Here is a 21,347-nt window from a genome sequence, read left to right as displayed (position 1 = left end):
CCAAGTGCTGCTCAGGGGGCCTGGTGGCTGTGGAGCCCATCTGATGGGATGCCGTCCCCTCTCCACCTCATGTGGCCATCTGGTTACTTTTCTCTTCTCTTTGATTCTTTTCTTCAACACAAGCCACATGTTGCCTCTTATGCCTTCTAGGTGTCTGATTCTTGCCTTGCTGCTGAGCCCTCTGTTTCCCTCTCCCCACAGTGCTGCTTTCTGTCTGGAGTAAGGGAGCATCTCACGCAGCATCACCTTTGCTAGGCTTGGCCAAGAAAGGCCTTCAGCATCCATCACAAAGGTCTATACTGATCATCAGCTCTTCTTAGGAGGAATGTGCCACCATGCAATAAAAAACTCAGCACTAATCTAGGTACTTCATGCACTAATCATGAGGCAGCTATGGTGGGATATAGATGCAGGCAAAAGTTTGGCTTTTAGCAGGTTTGATGGTGCTTCTGCATTGCCTAATCTTCCATGGGTTCCCCAGGTGATAATTGCTAGAGGCAAAGTGACATGCTAAGGCATCTCTGGTGAGTGCTGGAGCTCCAGTGGGCAGGTGATAGATTGGGGTTATTTGATAGTCAGGTCTCTGTGTCTGACGCTGTATAGGTGTACTTCAACACAGCCAACTTGCACTGTTTCTGTAGCTATTTATACTAACAGATTAAGGGAGTTCATGTTCCTTAAGGTCCAGAAGTCAGTGGGACTAAAGAGAACAGGGGATAGCTTGAAAATACCAGTGTTGTGAAAGTTAGTAATGGAGGCCAAGGATGGCAGATGTGACACTGAGGTGGGTGTCAAGAGACAGCTGTGCGTGTAAGAACCCTGAAGGTAACCAAATCCAATCTAGCATTCATGTCAAGGGGAGTCAAGGCAGAGCTATATTTCCGTGGTGGTCTGGCAGCCTCATAAAATAATCACATTTGCCTGCCCAAGTCCGTGTCCACATGGTTTTGTTGTTCGAGGGGGGAAGGAGTCTGGTTTGCTCTTGCATGTGTTGGGGCCTGGATGCAGCACAGACTGATTGGACTTTGTACAGTCTCTGGATACCCCTGAGCGGGACACAGTGTCACCCGTGACTCAGGGAAAATGTCCTTCAGCGAGTCACTGTCACCACTTCCAGCAGGGAGTACAGATGAGCTTGATCTAGCCTTGCTCTGTTAACACTCCAGCAAACAGTCATCTTCTAAATGTGTGTCCTGCCCTGCCCTAATGTTACTTAAGCAGTTTAAACAGCTCAGGTTTACCTTTCAACCCTCAAGTCCCATTTCTTGAGCTCTTTCATTTCCCCTTATTTCCCTGGGACTAGGGAAATAGGGGAGGACCAGCCAGCACCCACTTCTTCAGTCCTTTTCTTGGCCTCTATTTCTTTAGCAAGCACTTCTTACAAATCAGTGTCTCAAAGCAGGGAACATCCTGGAGGGCTCCCTCTGCATCCCTAACGCTTACAGTGCTGCAGAAGGACAGCTTCAGGAGATGCAGACAGATCTTTTACTAATAGGCAACATTTTCATGCCCCATGAGATGCACCTTGGCAGACCCCAAATAGCTTTATGTAGATCACCACACTGATGCAGATTGCAGGCAAGTCAGGCCTGGGGAGCCAAATGCACCGAAGTCTGGAAATCCAAATGTGTGCTCTGAGGCACCTTTCTCTTTTTGGGCTATTACCTCCTTTTCACATGAAATATTTCTCTGTGTGTGTGTGCACAGGCAGATCAGCAGAAGGGTGGGGAGCACAGTGTAGAGGCTCAAACAATTCTTTCCTTGGTGCTTGTTTAATCCGACAGGCATTTTGCCTTTAAGGAAATGCAAACTGAGAGATAACAGCACTTTTCATATTTTAATTCATGTCTCCGTTGTGCCTTATAGGCTTGAAGTAACTAGCTTATTGTTGCCTTGAGAGCCATAGTTTTTCAGTTACTGAATGTTTTGCATGTAAACCTTCTCTTTAATATTTAGCATAAACTTCCTTTTGTGGCTCTGAGTTTGTTTGGTTTTCTTTGGGGTTTTTGTTTCCCCCAGAAGAGCCCAAACATCATGTTGCAAACCCAAATGGTCAATTTCTTACCAGGCTTTATTGTTCCCAGAGACCTGGTGAACTAGTAGATGTCTCTTGAATCCACAAGGGCAGGTTCTTGCCCTGGATCAGAGAGCTTTGAGAAAGACCCCAGGAGGCTCTCTATCTGAAGCAGTCAGCATACCATCAAATTAAACCTCACAGAGGTAGCAAAAGCTGAAGAGTGGCTTTGGTTTGATGGCTGCAGCACTCATTGTATTCTTTTGACCATTACGCAGCAGAGGTTAAGATAAGCTTGTGCACTTAAACTGGCTCAGAGATGAGGGATCTGTATTAAAATGCTGGCTGAGGTCTAGGACAGCTGAGGCCAATACAGCTGGAGTAAAGAGGTGTGTGAAAGGCTGAGTAGGGGGAGGGCAGTAGTATCTCCCAGAGCTAAGGAACAGAAAGTTTGAACCTGTGGCTTATTAGGTCTGTTTGCCGGAGTTGACCAGGGAGGGACCAAAGGCCTGGGGCTACCAAGGGCAGCCATGCCAGGAGGATACCACAGTGGTTCTGCGCTTCTCGGGGCTTGCCTCCAAGTGACAGAAACACCATCAGCTTCAGCAGACTCAAAACTTAACTTCTCTGTGTGTTAACAATGCATTATAAGTGTTTCTGAGAATTGCCTCCTGCTTCCTTCTGTAGCTGAAGTGCTAAATGCCTTCCCTGGTGGAAAGGGCTGAGAAAGGACAGCAGGGCTTGGCTCCAGCTGTGTAATTACTAGAAAGCACTACAAATAACTATATGGTAAAGAACAGACAAATTGAAGAAGTTCAGTCAAGACATTTTCTTGGGTGAAGATGAAGGGAATGTCTTTCACGCTCTTAATATAGTTTCACTAGCAGTGAGTAATGCAACACTGTGTACTTCAATGGGCTAAATTTCATGGAGGTGGGAACAAGAAAATATATTTGGTGACATATCTCTGTTCACAGATAAAACTTAGGATACTGAATCCTGGATATTCCACTTTTAAATCTCCACCCCCACCAATGCAACGGGAGAATCTTAATGAATCACTCCTGCTGTTTTAAGGGAATGCTAAGTACTAGATGAATATGTTGTGATTTGCTGTTAAATCTGAGTTAACTTTTTGGCCCCTTTTCAACATCAGATGCTTTCAGCCAGTTCTCCCAAGCCTGTAGCTGGTACTTGTTCTGTAAATTATAATGATCTGATAACCTGAACCCTAAACTCAGGTTGTGCAGGTTAATCTTGGTTGGCTACGAGCACCTGTGTTAACATTTGACATTTGCTGTGTACTTTCACCATGGTGTCTGGTAGCAGTATTGGAATCATAGGTGCTACTCTGTTGCCCACCCTTAGGAACTCTTGCAATGAATATTCATTCATAGCAGGAGATTTTAGTGGCAGCAATACAGATACAAAATGGTTTGCTGGACCATTTGTAGGAAAAAAGCTCAAAGGGATTTGAGTTCGAAGCTGGTGTATTCCTCGAAGCCAACTGCAACTTTGCAGAAAGTTTTTGGGGTTTTGTTTTGTTTTTTGTTTTGGGGATTTTTTTTTGTCTTCCCAGCTCTGGCTAGTTCCCGGGGCTGAGATGTGTGTACAGTATTAGCAGCCTGCTCGTGATTGCTCATGATTACTTTTACCCTATTAATATCTACTTGTCAATGTGTCAAAAGCACATTAAATATTAATTGAGAGGTAAAGAGCCCTGTTCTTTTTAAGTCAGGATATGACCCAAGGTAACCGATGGTAGGTCACTTTGTAAAGCGTGTGCTTGCCCGTGCTGGTGCAGTCCCCCCCTTCGCTAGCTTTCCCAGGAGAGATTACCCTCCTCCCCCCGAGGAGGGCCTGATTAAAGCCTAGCCTGGCAGAGATCACTTCCCTCCTGACGAAACCGTGACATGGAGCTAAATGGGACAGGCACCAGCTGGGATGTGTGCTGTGGTCTCGTCAGCAGCCAGGGACCTCAGCCGGGGGGTTGTTGCACACCCCTCTTTCAGCAGCGTGGTTATGCTAACCTTTGTGCTCAGCCCAACCTCTTCCTCCTCCCCCGCCCATCCCAGCTACCCAGCCACAGCAGAGGGGATGCGAGGCCTGGCGTTTTTAATCCAGTAAAACCCTTGCTGTTAATCACGTCAGACAGAGCGAGCAGCCTCCCCGCCATGCCTGCTGCAGGCTGGATGCTGCTGCTATTTCTGTCTGACCTCCTCAGCCTGCCCCATCCTCAAGGCATTTCTTATTCTGCCTGTGCTCAGCTGCCCTCCTGGATGGTCAATGAGCTTCTTGAACAAAAGGAACTCCACTTGCTCACCCTAAAGACATGCAACGTCCTTCCCCCCCCACTTTCTTCTAATTCAAAAGTGCCACTAAAGCCCCTGCCATCCCCTTACCCTTTTCACCACCTCATTTTGTACCAGCACAAGAAGTCCAGCCCTGGCTGAGATTGCTGCTATCGTGCTAATGCAACATGAAGATGGAGGGGATGTGTATACTCTGCAGAGAGAAATGATGATGAGCGACCAGGGAAATTCAATCAGTTGCCTTTGTGCTTCCATATTGTGGGGAGATAAGGTTCTGTCTTTTCTGAAATGGGTTAATCATATTGCGTCCTTTTTCTGGTTTGGTTTTGGTTTTTTTTTTTTTACTCTTTCTTTCTGTCTATCTCTGTTAGCTTTAGTATTTTTTGAAAGGGAGAAATAAAGGCCATTGTATCCAGTCTTGAAAGGACAGATTTAGGGAGGCAAATTACAGTTACCCAGTCTGGGAGTACTCTCAGGTTTTTAATGCCTAGATTATATGAAACATGCTCAGAAGAAACTGGTTATCTCTAAAGCTGTCAGTTTGAGATCCTCCTCGTTATGGCATCTCTCCCAGTGGAGATAGCACTAAGCAGCCATGCTCGTAATTCCTGATTTCTGGGAATTGTCTCTGTGCTGCTTTTGGCCCAAAGCATGCTCATGCATGCTGAATAAGTAGCATCATAACTGTCTTGCTGACCTTTCCTTGGCAATCTCCCACCTAAGCACTGAGCGGACCCTTCTTGCTGTAGACCTGACAAGTTACCCTACAGATATGATGGCACTGTGGGAGGATAGGACATGCACTAGCATTATATCTCTCCCACTAGTGCCCCAGAGCACATATGACGTAGGAGGTGATGTAATGACAGCATACAGCTCTATTCCCTTGCCCTTCCCTCTGCCTTAAGTAAATTTCAGGTATGCCATGCATATAATGCTATTGTGCATGTAAGCACAATGTGTATTAGACTTTCAAAAGTTGGCCTTCTGCTTCTCTCTTATTTGTAGGCGCTAATAGCTTCAGGTACATTGCTGTTCTCAACAGCCACCAGCTCACAATTGGATCAGTTGCTTTTACTTAGTCAAGATGCTTTGTGTTATGGCCAGTGATCTGCACACACCCACATTATGGGGTGAAAAGGGAGGAAAGGCAGAGATGGGAGAAGGTGATAAATCAGACCAGTTCTTTCAACACATCTTTCTTCACCAAAGACAATACCCAGCTAACAATAATAGATTCACCCCTCTCCTTATGAGCCTCCTGCTCAGCAAGATTTTCTGCTTTCCCTTGGGTAGAAGTACAAAGATGTGGAGCCAACTCTGAAGATCAAAGAGGTGGATGGCTTGGAGCTGGTGAAGAAGTTCTCAGAGCAGATGGAAAGCATGCTCCGCAGGAAGGTTGAAGCCGTTGAGGTATGACCACGGGGGCTATGGGAAGGAAGTTCTCTGCTGTCAGCCCCAGAGCAGTAGATGCAGGCCTCCTGGTGTACCAGGAGTGTGTGGGCGCAGAGGTTGCATGAGGACTTCCTTGCCCAACCAAATGCCTGCTAGTGCAGCTGGCTGCTCGCTCTGAGCTTTAAGTAGACACTGGTGGGAGGATGTGGGTGTTCAGACAAGGGAATGCTGGCTTCTCCCTCAGCCCAAAGTAGGAATTAAGATAAAAACAAAGTCTAGGAATAAATATGAAGGAACGAACACTCTTTTAGGAGAAAGGAGCTGTTTAAAGAGAAAAAACCTCTCACAAGTGAAAATAAAGTTCATCATTGCATAATGCATTCTGGCCATTGAAGACTAGTAGCTTGTTTCAGTTGTGCGTGTGGCTCGGGAAATTTCTGCAGCCCCTGAACACAAGCTGCGAGGAAGGTGCTTGGATTTTCAGCTGTGTACACGGGGAGGCGTGGAGGAGGTGGCAAGAGGTCTTTAGCTGTTGCTGTGTTGGAGATCAGAGCAGGTAATCGTTATGGCCCCTCTTACTTCTTGCATCTAAGGGTCTATCATATTCCCTTATATTTACCCACTATGAAAAGCATATTTCTGTAGTCACAGAGCCTTGACTGTTTAAGGCGTCTAATGTGGAAAAGTCATCCAGAAACACATCATTTGAATCTCAAAGTGAAATGTGGGCATATTTAAACCCAGAGCTTTGGCCCATAACATTAAATTCATAGCCAGACTTTTCCAATGTTTGGATTGCCTTATCCTTTGTGCAGGAGCAAAAGCTAGTTTTGCTGAGACTGTTGCTGATTGTGCAACCCTGAAAACATGTACATGTTTAGCTGGATTCCTTCCTAGTCTGTACCAATTGAGAATCAGTGCCCTGAAGCATCATACTGGGGAATACTAGTTGATTATATTGCCTTCCATAAATGGTAAGAGCTTATAAATGGCCACAGCATTGCTGAGCCCTTTATGAAATCAAGTCATGGTCTTTGTCTTGGTAACAATACCAGGCTGAGACTCCCACAAGGCCTTTTCCTTTGATGAGATACTGACATCAGGCTGGGTCTGAAATGCCTTTCCCATGGCTTTTTGGAAGGGTTCATGGAAAATGAAATTAAATCTCTGGCTGTTGTTTCTCTAAAGGGACATGTTTCTATTTATCCTTTGTCCATGTGTATGTCCTGTGATATCTAAGATTGCTCAGGGGTTTAGTAGGGACTCTGGAGTAAGTAGGTGTGAATATACTTGGCAGTAAATAGCTGTGAATATATCTTCCAAGCTGTAAAGTTGCAGTGCAGAATGACAGGTCAGCAGAAAAGGATGGAAAGAGGGAAGTTTATAGCCCCATGACTCTGTGTTGTGGTGAAAGAGGCAGTCATGTGTCTTTTCACTAACTGTGTGAATGGCTGATACAGCTGGAACAGCTTCTGGAGGGCTTTCCACAACATCCCCTCATCTTTCTTTCTGTGTGCTTGCATTAGAGGTTGGTGGAAGCAGCAGAAGATGCAGATCTGAACCACGAGTACAACTCCTCACTGGAGGTAAGTTTATCCTGGTCAGTGACAAAATATGACGTGCATCTTCAGAGACCTAGCCAAAAGGCAGGCCTAGCAGCACCCAGTCACCTCGGGTTCCTGGACATGTTAGGAGTTTCCTTGTCTTCAGGACACTCAACTTGCCTAGAAACTAGTGTGAGTAAGAGACTCCCTTGGCATATCCCAAACCTAGTAACACCAAGTTGATTAGTCCCTTTGGCTCTGTGAGGAAGGATTTGTGAAGACATTGGGTTACATGATGTTATTGGTGTTACATGATGGTATTAGCATTATGTTTACTGCACACCAACGTTGTCATTATGTGACGCATTAGTGCAAATTAGCTGGCATTTTGTGGGTTACTTAACTGGAAAATGAGCTAAAAATTGATTGTGTATGAGCAATGAGGAGGATGCCATTACAAATACCCACAGCAAACCATTAATCCCAAATGAGCCGAGTTTCTCACCATCTTTCTCAATAGCTCCCATCACCTTTTCTCTACCCTTTAGACACCCACTTGTCAGGACTTCCCATTAGGTGAAAGCTTGGTACTGTCCAAGCAATTTGGATAATTGGCTTTCTGTTAATAACTGTTTGTTGTAGCCAAGCTATGGGATTATGGCTGGTGAAGGGAACTGGAGTGAAAACTCTGAAGTCCACTGTCCACAGTACAAGCACAGAGTGCTTAGCAGAAGTACAGGCTACTCCTGCAAGTATACTTCTCCATTCTGGGAAAGGGTGGGAATGAAAATGTTACTTGAAATCAAGCTAGCTACCAATTTCACCTCTCCTACCTCTTTATTAAAGTATCACATTCAGTCATTCTAGTTGGGTCAGCTGCATTCACGGTAAGGGTTATGGGTGAGTTGAGGTGCATGAGTCTATCCGTACCCCCTGAGTATTGTTAGTGCTTGAACAAAAAATCTTTAAATAACCTCTGCCCTCAGATAAAGTCAACAAAAACATCTTAAAAACATCTGTTATCCAAGGGTGAAGAGTGTCCTGAAGATACTAAAGTGACTGTAGATGCTAGATCCCCATTGGCCTTCACAGGGGGAAAAGTGCGTTGTCTTTGAGCACCTTCTGCTCTATCCTTTGCTCTTTATGTGTGCCTGCTGCTTGGAGTGACAGAGTGAGGGGATAATCCTGGCTGGATGTACATCAGGAGTTAACTCCAGTAAATGACAGCTGAAAAGACAGAGCAAGTAAGGTCAGCATTGGCATGCTCTGTAGCCAACCTGGGAGCCAGATCCGGAGAGGCATTCCACCTCTCTGGCTAGTCACTTAAATACTTCTGAAGGACCACAGGAGTCTGCCACTGTTTCCCTTTGCTCTCAGGTGGCTCTTCTGCTGTCGGTTATGACCATGCTTTCAGTCATGTGGGCACCTGACAATAAGAAAGTGGGCAGAAACCTTCATTTGGGCAGCTTGACACTTTTCAGTTGGTAATGGCCCTTGTTTGCTGCTACTCTTGATCCTATTTGAAGCCTAAATTCTCCACATATCCCTTTTTTATGTTTTAAAGAGTGGGGTTTTTTCAGGCAGTAGTGGTAATAGTCTGTCTTATTGTCTCTTGTTGCCTTTCTCTTTTCCATTGTCTTCATCAACAGTTTGATTACTATAACTCTCTCCTGATTAATGAGAAGGATGAAAATGACAATTATGTGGAGCTTGGAGATGAATTCATTTTGGAGCCAAATGAGCATTTCAATAACTTGCTGGTGAACACAACATACAGTGATATCCAGCTCCCCACCAACGTCTACAACAAAGGTAATGGCCTCTGCTGGCCTCTACTTTCTCACTACTAGTAGGTTGTGGTGGAAACTACCAGTAATAATACTGAAAGAAAGGATGGAAATAGAAAAAAAACAACTGACGGAAAACAAAACAGGACTGGAAAGATACTGTCCTAAGGCATGGTCATGTCTGTGCTGTAGTCTGTCACTGTGACAGGCTTAGGTATAATCTGCTCTTGGAAGACCTCTAATGATGGACGGTCCTCCATCTTAAGCAGGCAGTATAGTCTTCTAGGGTTCATCTACCCAACCAAAGATGCTGTGAAACAAACTGTGACGTGAATTTATTGGCAATTGTTACTCTGTACAAAGGGTCAGATCTATCAAGGTCTTTGGGTGTCAAGGATCTCATTGATTTCAGCTCAGAATTTAGACCCTAAGTACTTTTGTGTCATGAGGCACTAACAACTCACAGGGACACTCTTAATTCCCAGTAAGCATATCCATAGGGGACTGGAGGTAATTCACAGCTCCTACTGGGACATGACTGTTCTGGGCTATCTTCTGTTCTCAGCAAGCCTTTGGCACTTGGGCAGCTGCAGGAGCCCAGGGAGGCACCAAGGCTCACATGGCCTCATCTGTGCCCGGGCTATGTCCTCTCCCCCTGCACGTTCACAACACTCCAACTACACACCAGGCACCAGTCCATCTCCAGCACACTGCCAAATCTGCCGGCTAAGACACCAGTTGTTATTGTCCTAAGTTTACTGCTCTTTTTGGCCAACATTCGAAGCTGCCTGACCTGGCTCCTTCCCTGCCTCCCCATCAGCTCTTCCCCTTGCATACACCTTGGCAAGAAAAAAAAAAGTGCCGTTACTTATCTCATAGATAGAGCTCATTTACAATCTTCAGGACCAGATGAGGCAGGTGCTGGTGACTGTGCTCACAACTGCTACTTTATTTAGAGGGACAATAGAGGGAGTTCCATTTCTCCCATGATTTGAAATTAATTCCATCTGGTCTGACAGCCCCAGATACTAAAATCTTGCTCGCAACAGAGCCACCAGCAGAGCTGTCTGTGTAGCTACAGCAGAGCTACACAAAGTAGGCTGCTGCCTACATACAGCTGCATACAGAAAGAAGTGGCCAAATGGCCACTGTCAGAGACAGCAGAGATCCACCTAGCTAGCTGATTTCTTGCCTGTACAGCTTGACACAAACCATCCAGCTGCTCTGGCTATGGCTGGAGGATGAGCAGGAGATGGAGAAGGAGGGCTGCTTCCATGCCTGGGGCTCCTCCTAGGCGCAGTGCCTGGCAGCACTCACTCCCTCTCTTGCAAACAGCAGCAAGCCTGGCTCTCCACAGCTCTTCTGGCTCCCTTCCTGCATGAGTTACTTTGGTCTCATCACTGGGGAGTCACAGTTCAATTTTTCCCCTATTTTGACCAAAATCGCCTTTAGTAAAGTGACTAAACAGGAAGTGGTAGGTCAAAGCCCCATCCCTTTCAACATTAATATAGTTAATCCTACAATGACCAGTTTCTTATAATTCCCTGTTTCTATTGCTGCTGTTCTGTTTGGTCTCCTGAGGCAATGAGTCAACACAGACACTAAATATACACTGCCTCTTACGAGTTCTTGCAAGTCTGCAACTTCCTATTGATTCTGATGAGATCGGGGCAAGGGAGGACAGCTCAGGCTTTGAGAAAGAAAGAGCAGGCAAGGAAGAAAATAAAGAATTGTTGGGGAAAAGAGGAGAGAGAGAGAAATGGCATGTAAATCCTAGAGCTCCTCTGTCTTAGGTAATCACATCTAGCAAAAATTTAAACACTCTTTGCAGAAAAGCTGCTCCACTTAGTGGTGCATCAGGCAGTTGCCTTACGACAGCCACACATCCCCTCTTAGGCAGCAGCTGAGTCCTGTTTGTGTGGTGTGCCAGTTGTGCTTGGCACCGTGCTGGTTTTCCTGAGTCTCTTGGAGCCCTCTTCCAACCAGATATAACACCCAAAGACAGACAAGGCTGGAAAGAGAAATGGGCATAATAGCGTACGACCAAGCTGAGATCATCTGTAGTGGCCAGTGGTGACCTGCCCTCCAGGATTTACTTGAATGATGCATCCAATTCCCTGTCCAATGTCAAAGCTTTGGACAAAGCTGCAATCTTCCTGTGGTTGCCTTTGTTCCCATCTTCCTCCTCCACTGGGGTGGTGGGTGTCCTCCCCTCTTTTGCACACTTTTTTGCCCACTTTCTATTCTTTCCCCCGCAGACCCTGACATCCTGAATGGCGTTTACATGTCAGAAGCCTTGAATCCTATTTTTGTGGACAACTTTGAAAGGGATCCCACACTGACCTGGCAGTATTTTGGCAGCTCTACTGGATTCTTCAGGCTCTACCCAGGTAAGAGAAGAGATTGGCTTCGCTCTTTCAGCACAACACAATAGTCTTGCAGGACAGGGTCCATGCCATGGAAGAGCCCAATCTGGGAAGGTTGAAGGCAGCGTGGCTCCATAAGGGCAGGGTACAGGGAGCAAAATAGTGCATGGGCTGCTGCCAATTAGGCTGAACGAACAGTGTCCACGGCAGGCATAAATCCCTTTTTCCCCAGTGGACCAGCCCCCCAGGCATGTTGCCCTTGCAACCCCAGAAGAGTCTACTTTTAGGTGTGTGCCTCAGGCAGGCTGCCCTCCAAAAAGCTCACAAAAGACCAAGACAGGACCTGCAAATCTCACAGGCAGGGTGTGGAGGCTGCACGAGGGTTCCCTGCCTCGTGCTCCCCTGTGGTTTTAATGGTGGCCACAGCCTCTCTCCACCTCTGAGGCCACATGTGGCAGATGCGGCTGGTCAGCCTGACTTGTTATCCACTTGCCAGCTGCAAGCAGCATGTAAGGTCATGGCACAAGAGGGAGGCCCTGTGCCCAGAGGAACTGGTGAGATCCTTTGCAGCCGTAGCTTGCCTAGTGGCCTCTTCATCAGATGGCTGCATGGTCTTGTTCTGTGACCTGTCATGTGTTGGGGAAGGGGAAAGCAGAGATGACTGTGAACAGAGCCTTTAGCAGGGAATCTGAGACACGTCTCTGTCACTCCTGCTACCTTTTTATGCTCTCCACCACCCTTGGGGAGAAACAGATGTTGCTGAGAACTACATCAAAGTGGCAAAAAGTTCAAAGTGCAATTGCTCCCCAAATTCGAACAGACTATGCCTAGGTACATTTTACTGAGAACTGCCAAAGACCGTGCAGCTCTGCTTGTATTTCTGCAGAATGGCCACTGCTATTGCTGGCCAGACCTGCGTGCCCCCACAGGGTAGCCGGGTCTCAGCAGTGAACAGCAGAAGTGCAGGTGCCTGGGGAGCGGGGGGCAGATGCCTGCCTGTCTGTGTGTGTTGATTGCTCCTTTTGCTGCTCCCTTCAGGAATAAAGTGGTTACCAGATGAGAATGGAGTAATTTCCTTCGACTGCAGGAATCGTGGCTGGTAAGAGTTTTGGAAAGACTTGGCCAAAGCACCTTTCAGACTTCCTCTCTCCCTCTTTTCCAAGGCGACACCTTGGTGAGTTGCTGATCAGCAGTTACTGTCCCATGCTGCTCCTGCAAGAGATGAGGGGTACATAAATGAAGGCAATAGCAGGTTAGGAAGCCCTACCACCTGCCAGCGCCAGCTTTCCATATGGCATCTAACACGTGCCACGTGGAAATTGCCACCGGCATATCCTTCCTCTGTCCCATCCTCCTTATAATTCTGCAGCCAGAGGGATGGGGCTGGTCAGACTCCAGAAATGCGGGGCACTCAGTCTACTCAGCACGGCTAAAGGAGGTTTTAACAATTGTCACTCTTGGCTGAATCTGCACATAGATCTGCAGCAGGCCCAGCACTTCTCACTGTGGGAAGTGAGATGCTGGGGCCAGCAGGAGAGGCAGATTGGTTGGAAGGGACCCATCAGATGCCTAGCCTGACTCTGCTGGATAGCTGTGCTTGTGGTACATGTTATGCTGCAGTTAGCATTGTGTGACAGCAGTACGCCCAGCGTGCCTCCTCCCTGTACGCTCACTCTTTTCCTTGTATCCTTCTTTATAAAAAGGTACATCCAAGCGGCCACCTCTCCCAAGGACATTGTCATTGTTGTGGACGTCAGTGGGAGCATGAAGGGCCTGCGGATGACCATTGCCAAACACACCATCATCACCATTTTAGATACTCTGGGAGAAAATGACTTTGTCAACATCATTGCCGTAAGTATGTCCCATTTCCAGTGCTGAGTTGTCTTCCTTGTACCTCATACCAGCTCTTCAGTGCCCTTAGCAAACTACAGGCATTACAGTGGCATAACTACAACACTTAGTACCATGTTGGATGGGGGATTAAAACTAATTACCCTTGGGAAGTTAGCTTTGTGTGGTCAGCAGGGTGGCTGCTAAGTCATCTGACTCCCCTCTATGGAGGATGTCAGCTGCATCCTTTTGCTTGCTTAGGGATGTGAGTGCAACAGATAAAAGTGCTGTAGAGAAACACCTGACTAACAGGGACCTGAGCTAATAAATTTGCATAGCATAGCACAATACTGTGTTTGGGTCCAGTACCAGTATAATCCTCAGGATAATGTTTCCAGGTGAGAAAATTACCACCATATGCCTTTTTGTGCACCAGCATACTGCAAGGCTGCAATCCAATTCAGAGTCAATATGCACAAGCCTGCATGGAGTTTGGTCAAGTTGCCTCGGTGTTACTCTCTCCCTTTTTAAGCTCTGGCCAGGATGAGGATGGGCTGGTTACCCACAGAGAACCAGCACCACTAACCACAGAAAGCAAAACTTTTCCATGATCCACGCCAAGACTGGGGGGAGTTGGTGCCAGGTTAAATGCCTTTAAATGGCTGCTCACCTCCTAATTTTCAAAGCTAATTCAAGGGCCATCTCTTCCCCCAGGCTCCTTTCTATAAAAGTTTGCTAGGGCATGGTCACTGAGATATAAAGTCTACTTTTTGTTGGTAGCCTCTTATTGTGTAAGATAGTTAGAAAGTCCAGTGGTGACAGCTCTGTCTTTATATGGCTGGAAAATTGTTGGCAGAAAATGAAGGGAAGTCATTAAGGAGTTGGAAATATCATCTGTTCTTCAAAAACAAGCCCAGAAAGAGCATATAATATATATTCCTTTACTCACACTAAAAACTTACTGGCTCAGACACATTACAGCCTGACCTAAGCTCCTATTGATCACCTGAGCATCACTGGCCTCTTAGCCATGATGCTCTTCTGAACCTTGCAGGACAAGGTTTTACACTGGCATGTTTTACCTCACATATGTATCAGGCTAGAAGCATACGCCCCACTAATTATCACAATTTGGTGCATGTGTGGTAATGTGATATGTTATCGTTCAGCCGTGAGCCAGAGGCATCAGACATTCAGCTACAAAACCACTTGCAAGGTTCATGTGGTGACTGGGGACTCACAAAGTCTCCAGCAGTCAAAAATACGTGTAAATAGTGCTAGAAGCAAGGCCAGGGCACAAGTTAGAGTGTAGAGAAAATCTCTAGAGTGTGAGTGAGAAAAGAAGTAACTTTGTATGTGTAGATATGCCCAGATAGAACTCAGCAAAACATCATAATTAACTCATTATTCAAACAAATATGAGATTTATCAAAATTATAATTTGCCATGATTGCTACAAACCATTCTTAAGGCAAATATGTATAAAATGGCATAATGCTCCACACTGTTTTCTGAACATACACCTAAGACGTAAACCTATTTTATGAATTTTCTCCCATTACAAACCCTTTCTTTTCATTTTCTCTTTGCAGTACAATGATTATGTTCATTTTATTGAACCCTGTTTTAAGGGCATCTTGGTCCAAGCAGACAGAGATAACAGAGAGGTGAGTACCAGGCTCCTATCCATGTTATTCAGGTAGCTCTCTTAATGTAAGAAGTACGTGGTGTTAAAATGCTGTGACTTGAAACTCCAACGACAAGAAACAACCATCTCCCAGAAGCATGTGGGTTTGCATTCCAGAAACAAGCACCAGTTCAGTGGTGTGTGCTGGCTCCATGGTTCACCTTTGCTTACACGAAGCCACTGTAACACAGGGTCAGTTGGTTAGTTAAACAGCAGCAACCAGCTTCCCTGTGTCACAACAGACTTGGCACCACCGCTGCCAGAGCACAAGTGGACCAAGCCCAGACTGCTGTGGAAAAACAGCGTGCAGAGGGCAAAGGTTCTCCATCTTTGAAACCCCATATCCTCAGCCCTCAGAAAGGAGAAAAAACAGCCTTTTACTGGTGAATATGTTCTCAGCCTGGCCTGATCCTTCACCAAGGTGGACTGCCAGCAAGCTTTCTCTGATGAGGAGTTTTGCCATTTTGATCCAGGAGGTCTCAGCAGCCCTGAGGTGGTCAGCCTGTGGCCGGCTGCTCCACCACCCTCTGGGCTGACTTGTATTTTTAGCTCTTCTTACTGGTTTTTTTTTCTTCCTTTTTCTCTCTATATTAATACCACAGAGGCAGCACACCTCTCCATGTCTTTCACAACCATATTTCTGTCCAAATTTCTTTCCCAGCTTAGCCCCGAGTCACAGAGTACAAGTCCAGAGAGTGATGTCTCCTGCAGTGTTTCCCTGAAGGATCCCCAAGCCTTTTGGACACTACCTTGCAGAGAGCACTCTCTGGGGGTTTCATTTACAACCAGATTAATGCCTCTTAAGTAGTAGACAAGCATTCAATTTTTTTTTCCCCAATCCCATTGCTCTTGCATGCACAGGAATTTTTTTTTTCCTGAAGGGGTGGATAAGGGAAAGTCCAATTTCTAACAGTTTTGTCCTTTGCATGATGTTTCATGGACTGCCAATGTTTCACAGCCCACAGGCTGAGAAATGCAGTCCTGCTGTGGCTGCGTGGGCAAAGGTGAAACATGATGGCACTGCCAGTGGAGCAGCCACTTGACTTTCCCACCTCCACCCATCATGGTGCTGCACTACCCTGCCAGCAGTGGTGGGGGATCAGAAGTCCAATGGCACAGACTTTTCCAGGTTAGCCTTTCCTCCCCTGATCGAAGACAGGACCCTGCCTGCAACTCACTGCTGCCTTTTTCCCCCTCTACTTGCCAGCACTTCAAGCAGCTAGTGGACGAACTGCAGGCAAAAGGAGTGGGGACTGTGAACAAGGCTTTGACAGAGTCCTTCAAAATCCTGAGGGAGGTAAGAGAGTCGGTGCTGATGCTTGCATCAGGCACAAGTGTCCTTGCCTGCCCCTATTCTCCCCTCTACATCTAATGACTTATCAAATACCTCATGGTGCTGCAGGGGGGAGGTGGTATGAGCTGATCTCACAGGCCCCAAATTTGTGACAAGCGGTGTGCAGGGGTGGCCCAGCTTTTGGGGAGGTGTTGGTTTGTGTGTGATGCCCCAGGACTGCCAATCCCTGCCCAGGAAGGATCAGGAGCTGACAAGGCTGTGGCCTCATGACTGGTGGGTTTGTTTTTTTTTTTAACAAGCCCACAACTGAGCATTGCCCAGGCACCTTGGTTAGAGATGGTGGCAATAAAATGTAACTGATCAGCTGAGGGCAACAATTCTGGTCATAAGTAATGTTACCAGTAAGCCTTGGCAAGTAGATGATGATGAAGACATGAAAGATTATTCTCAGGCTTCAGATTTATTTCAATGTCATTTTGCTGAGTATCAGTGCTTGAGGAAGAAATCACAGGTACAGGAGAATTAATCAGTCAGTCCGATCATGTCCTGTGATAAGAATCATAAATGATTCATAGCTTTATATGAACAATTGGGACTTCAGTAGCCTGGAGGTAAACATACGACTTGACTTTGTTTCTTAAGGAAAGTTAACCAAAAAAAGGACCAAGAACCAGGAGAACATGCCCACCTCCTCATGGCACTGTGTATAGTGGGGTTGGCCTAATGATGCCGATGCCTTTGATGCTCACGAAAATATGTATGTAGTTCTATGCTAGTGGCCATAATGATGGCATTGATGTTAAAGGTAGTGTGCTAGAGGTATTGATGCCCTGGGAAGGATTATCCACTCTTACTTATATTACAAACTGAAGTTTAAGTTTGTTGGCTATTGTAATGCTGTTCCTAATTTATGCCAGTGCAAGCATGATCAGAGTTGAACCCAGGGATGGTGGTAGCTGAGCTGACTTATCAGTGGTAATAGAAGCATAATGGCTTTAATGGCAACCTGAGAAAAGTGTGGTGTAGCCTTGGCATTGCAGTAATAGGCTGGCAGCACTCCTAGTAGTAATGGTTCAACATCTTTGGGGGAAGATAGTTACTGAGATGACCAGGGAAGCAGTAATGATATAAATCGAGAACGATTACATGGACTAGATGCCTGCTAGATATTTTTCTACATGTATCCTTGCATTTTATGACAAAATTAACTTTATCTTTAAAATAAAAGATCCAGAGCCTATATAGGCCTGTGTTGTATAAATCGGAATATTTAAACGATTTTTCCACCAGAGGAAAAATGATGTCTTAATATCTAATGTAGTACTGGTTATGTACAGTGACAACAAATTAAAGAAGCCCAATGCAGTACAATTGCAGACTCTCTCAACCAGCACAGCTTTGAAGGTCTCAGTGGAGAATAATGGAGCATAACCCTAAAGAAAGCCTGCTTGCCCCAGCTGAAATAGCAGCCGGTCATGCCAAACACAGGCACCAAAACTCGTCTGGGTCCACTAATGAGGAGACCTCACACCTCCTTTCTGGCAGGCATGGCTCACCCACTAGACTAGGCAATCCTCAAGCCTCCAGGAGTCAGGACCTCTATAAAACCCTGCATACTTTAAGCCAGGCATGCCTAAGGGAAATAGAAGGTACATGGTGGAACAGCTGAGACAGAAAAAAAATTGTGCTCCACTGATATAGCTGGACCAAAAATACTTCCAGAGAGAGAGTGACGTCCATGCATCCCAGTGGAGTAACATAACTCCACTGCAGTAATAGAGAAAAAACTATATGGCAGGTAGAGAAAATATTTTTTCCTCTCCATTTGGCATTAAAAATGCAGTCAACTGTTTAAGTAGTAATCACTTATCTTGATCCTTGTTGATTCTCCCTTAACTAATGAGCTCAAAACAGCTCTGAGATTGCTCTTAGACAGAACAGCACCCAGTGGTGATAAAACCTTCTGATGTTATTCACTCGCAAGGTGAGGCGCTGCTTCCCTCATGCCTTTTGTTATCGCCTCAGATCTGGAGAGAGGGCAACTGACTCGGGCATTTGAGCATTTTTCCTTTGAGCATCTGCAGATGAGGAAAGGTGGCTGTTGTCTCAGTGACTGCTGGTGTGATGCTTCTCTGCATCTTGGAAACTGCTGTCCATGAAACAGGAGTTCAGAAACAGTAACTTCGTTGTCAAAGAAAGGTGTGAAACAGACCTATGTATCTCTTCCACCCAGCTTTCCTTTCCCAGTAACACTGGTCGCAGCTTTCTTGCAGAGTGTCGTTCACTGTAGTGGACCATGATTGCCTCCTCTTTAGCAAAATGGGACCTCAGTCCAAGGTCATTGAAGCCATCAGCTGGGAGCCTTGTTCACAGCCAGCTGTGGGGTGGCTGCATGTGCAGCAGGAGGCCTGCAGGACCTCCTGCAAGTCACTTTGCAGCTTCATCCCAGGATTTCTGTCTGCCTGGTGACATTCAGAAAAGACAGAGATTGTGTTTCAGTGTACACACAACAGCAACAGAGGCTGCAAATACATAGGCATGCAAGTGTAGAAACACGCCTGTTGTCCTGCAGCTGCCTTCCCCAAACTGTAGCTTTCCTGGTAAGGGCTTATCTAGAGAGTACCTTGATATCACCAGCTGGAGGACCCCAGGCCCTGCAAGTACCACAGCTTAAGGCAAAAGGGTACCACCTATCAAGTGCTCCTATGCTTTAAGGACTCTAAAATCTTCTCTTAGAGCTTCTTAGATCTGTATCAGTAATAGAGGAGGAAAAGGGTTTCTATCAGTGTGCCCTGAAACAAATCTGTGCTGCTGCAGTCATGCAGATGGGAGAAGGGGGAACTTTGGTGGAATTGGCCACCCCTTTCCCATCAGACAAAATTCACATTCTCAGCTTGTAATCATAGCCATTCCTCACAGACTGTCCTGTTATTGTTCACAGGAGCATATGCAAGAGAATGAAAATGAAAATTGCTACATCATGCTGATGAAACAGGCTTTGCTGATTACAATAGACAACCAGTAATAATCTCTGTAATGAAAGTGGCTGCAAAATTTCCCTGGTAATTTTCCTCAGTCCAATTGCTTGTAGAATTAATAGCCCAGTAGAGACCTACTCAACGAGGTATGAGTAGCAGAGACAGGTTGAAGAAGAGCACGATCTCTCACTGTCTTTGTTTTCCTCCATTATGTTCTGGGGTAGACAGGGCATATTTTAATCCATGACGCAATTTGCAGAACAGCTTCAGGAGAACAGTTAGCCAGAGACTCCCCTGCCCCTCTCTGCCATGCTCAATAAACCACTTAAACTCTCTATTTCAATTTAGCCACACATCAAGTGGTTTCAATAAAATATGTGTCCCAGGGAAACCATGGTCTTAAGCATACATTTATAAAGTGCTTCAAAATTCTCAGGTCTCAAGTACCACCTTTTGAGCTCCTTTCTTGTTTATCAAGTTTTAGTCTATCTCACTGCTATCTTCTCTTCTTTGTTTCAACAAGCTTGGCATGTCTTGTCCTCTCGCCCTTTTCCTGCAGGATTTATATTCCTTTGCTCTGACTGCTGCTCTGCTCAAGGCTGCTTCCAGGCTGCCTGCCTTCCCTGAAACACCATCCTCCCAACAGTATGTAAGTGCTGCAGCTGAGAGCTATCAAGTGCTAAGCAGAGCAGAATAATTACCTTCCTTGTTTTACACACCATAGTCCTCTTAACACAATGTAAAACAGCAGCTACATTTCTTCAGACTTTGTCACATTGTTAATTCCTATCCAGCTGATCTGCCTCTGTGGTATTCCTCTCCAGCCAGCATTCAGCCTCCTGTTTGGTATTTGAGCCTCTGACTATCCTTTCTAATGTACATCAATTGTAAAGATATTTATATATTTTTATAAACTTGCCAAATATGTGTGTGTACGTGTATATGTATGCAAACACACACCCCTAATCCTAAAAGAGTCATATATATATTCATAGATTTGTTATATATGAATCTTTTAAGATTAAACAGTACAAAATCTGTGACTTTTATGGGTCCTCCTTTCTCAGGATCTGCTCAGAGTAAGTATTTTGAAAGCTGATGTTTTTCTGATGCTGCTGAGGAAAAGAAACCCCAAGTTCTGCTCTCTGAGGCCACCTTGGAAAGAAGTTTCCTCTTAAAACCAAACTGGATTAATGGTGCCTTGACTCACTGCTGAACTCAGAAATTACATAAATTTTGAGGTTAATTATGAGTAGTCACTCCAAAATAGCTATAGGTGGAAAAATAATGGTGAAACTTGTAACAAACTGGGTTTCAGATGTAATTTCTGTGTGACTTGAGAAAACTGGTGTCATAAAAAGAATGAACCCGTCTGCTGATGTGAGTAATCAAAGGAGTTTGTGGCCTTTTACACCCAACCTGTGTGGGGAAGCATTTCACTTGCACACTCACAAGAGGACTGTGTTATTAATTTTTCTAGCAGTGTGCTAAATGTTTAAGGACATCTTACCCATCTAGTTTCCTCCCTTCTTGTAACACATGTTTTCTGTTGATTTCCTCTTTGTCCTTTGTGATCTCATATAGTCCCAGTCAGGTCTCAGCCCATGAGGCAAGTAGTTCAGCAACACCTTCTGCAATCCTTTCCCTTCCTGCTGAGCACAGATTATTCTAATGCTTTCAATTAACTTTTTCTTTAACCCTACCACTTTGTGACCCTGCCTGTAATTCATTCATTCTTTTCTTTGTTTCTTATCACTTCAGTGTGTACCCAGCCATTACAATATTGTCCTTTTGATGATGAAGTATGGAGGCTATAAAGCATCTCTGTCTGACGATTTCCCTCTGGTTTTTATCATCTGGCAACATATTCTTTTTACTCGCTTTCTTGTTACTTCTCTGAAGGTTTATAAATCTTTTCTTGACTCCACTTGCATTTTTATGGACCTGGATTCTGCAGCAAATTTGTCAGGATATGCAAAGCTCAGGATTTCCTGTTTTTAGCAGTTTATGCCATTTTGTTTGATGCCATCTCTCTCTCATTTCTTCACTGGCTTTCTGTTTCCTTCTCTACTGCTAATTTTCTACCCATGAGACACTTTCCACTAAGTTTGAATTTTCAGTAATTCTGGGGGCCACT

At 45.4% G+C, this 21,347-nt stretch overlaps 1 protein-coding gene across 2 annotated transcripts in view; it reads left to right on the top strand.

Annotated features, from left to right (window-relative positions):
- Window positions 1-21,347, top strand: part of CACNA2D4 (calcium voltage-gated channel auxiliary subunit alpha2delta 4) — a 131,200-nt gene that overhangs the window by 6,577 nt on the left and 103,276 nt on the right. For both annotated transcript variants that reach the window (XM_069807707.1, XM_069807706.1), the window contains exons 3-10: window positions 5,623-5,739; window positions 7,248-7,307; window positions 8,915-9,077; window positions 11,311-11,442; window positions 12,457-12,517; window positions 13,122-13,272; window positions 14,844-14,918; window positions 16,146-16,235. In XM_069807707.1, the coding sequence (XP_069663808.1) occupies window positions 5,623-5,739; window positions 7,248-7,307; window positions 8,915-9,077; window positions 11,311-11,442; window positions 12,457-12,517; window positions 13,122-13,272; window positions 14,844-14,918; window positions 16,146-16,235 (849 nt within the window). The remainder of the gene's footprint in view (window positions 1-5,622; window positions 5,740-7,247; window positions 7,308-8,914; window positions 9,078-11,310; window positions 11,443-12,456; window positions 12,518-13,121; window positions 13,273-14,843; window positions 14,919-16,145; window positions 16,236-21,347) is intronic.

This window comes from Haliaeetus albicilla, chromosome 19, assembly GCF_947461875.1.
Source record: "Haliaeetus albicilla chromosome 19, bHalAlb1.1, whole genome shotgun sequence".
Lineage (NCBI taxonomy): Eukaryota > Metazoa > Chordata > Aves > Accipitriformes > Accipitridae > Haliaeetus > Haliaeetus albicilla.
The sequence above is the reverse complement of the archived record's forward strand: the minus strand, read 5'-3'. Positions and strand labels throughout refer to the sequence as shown.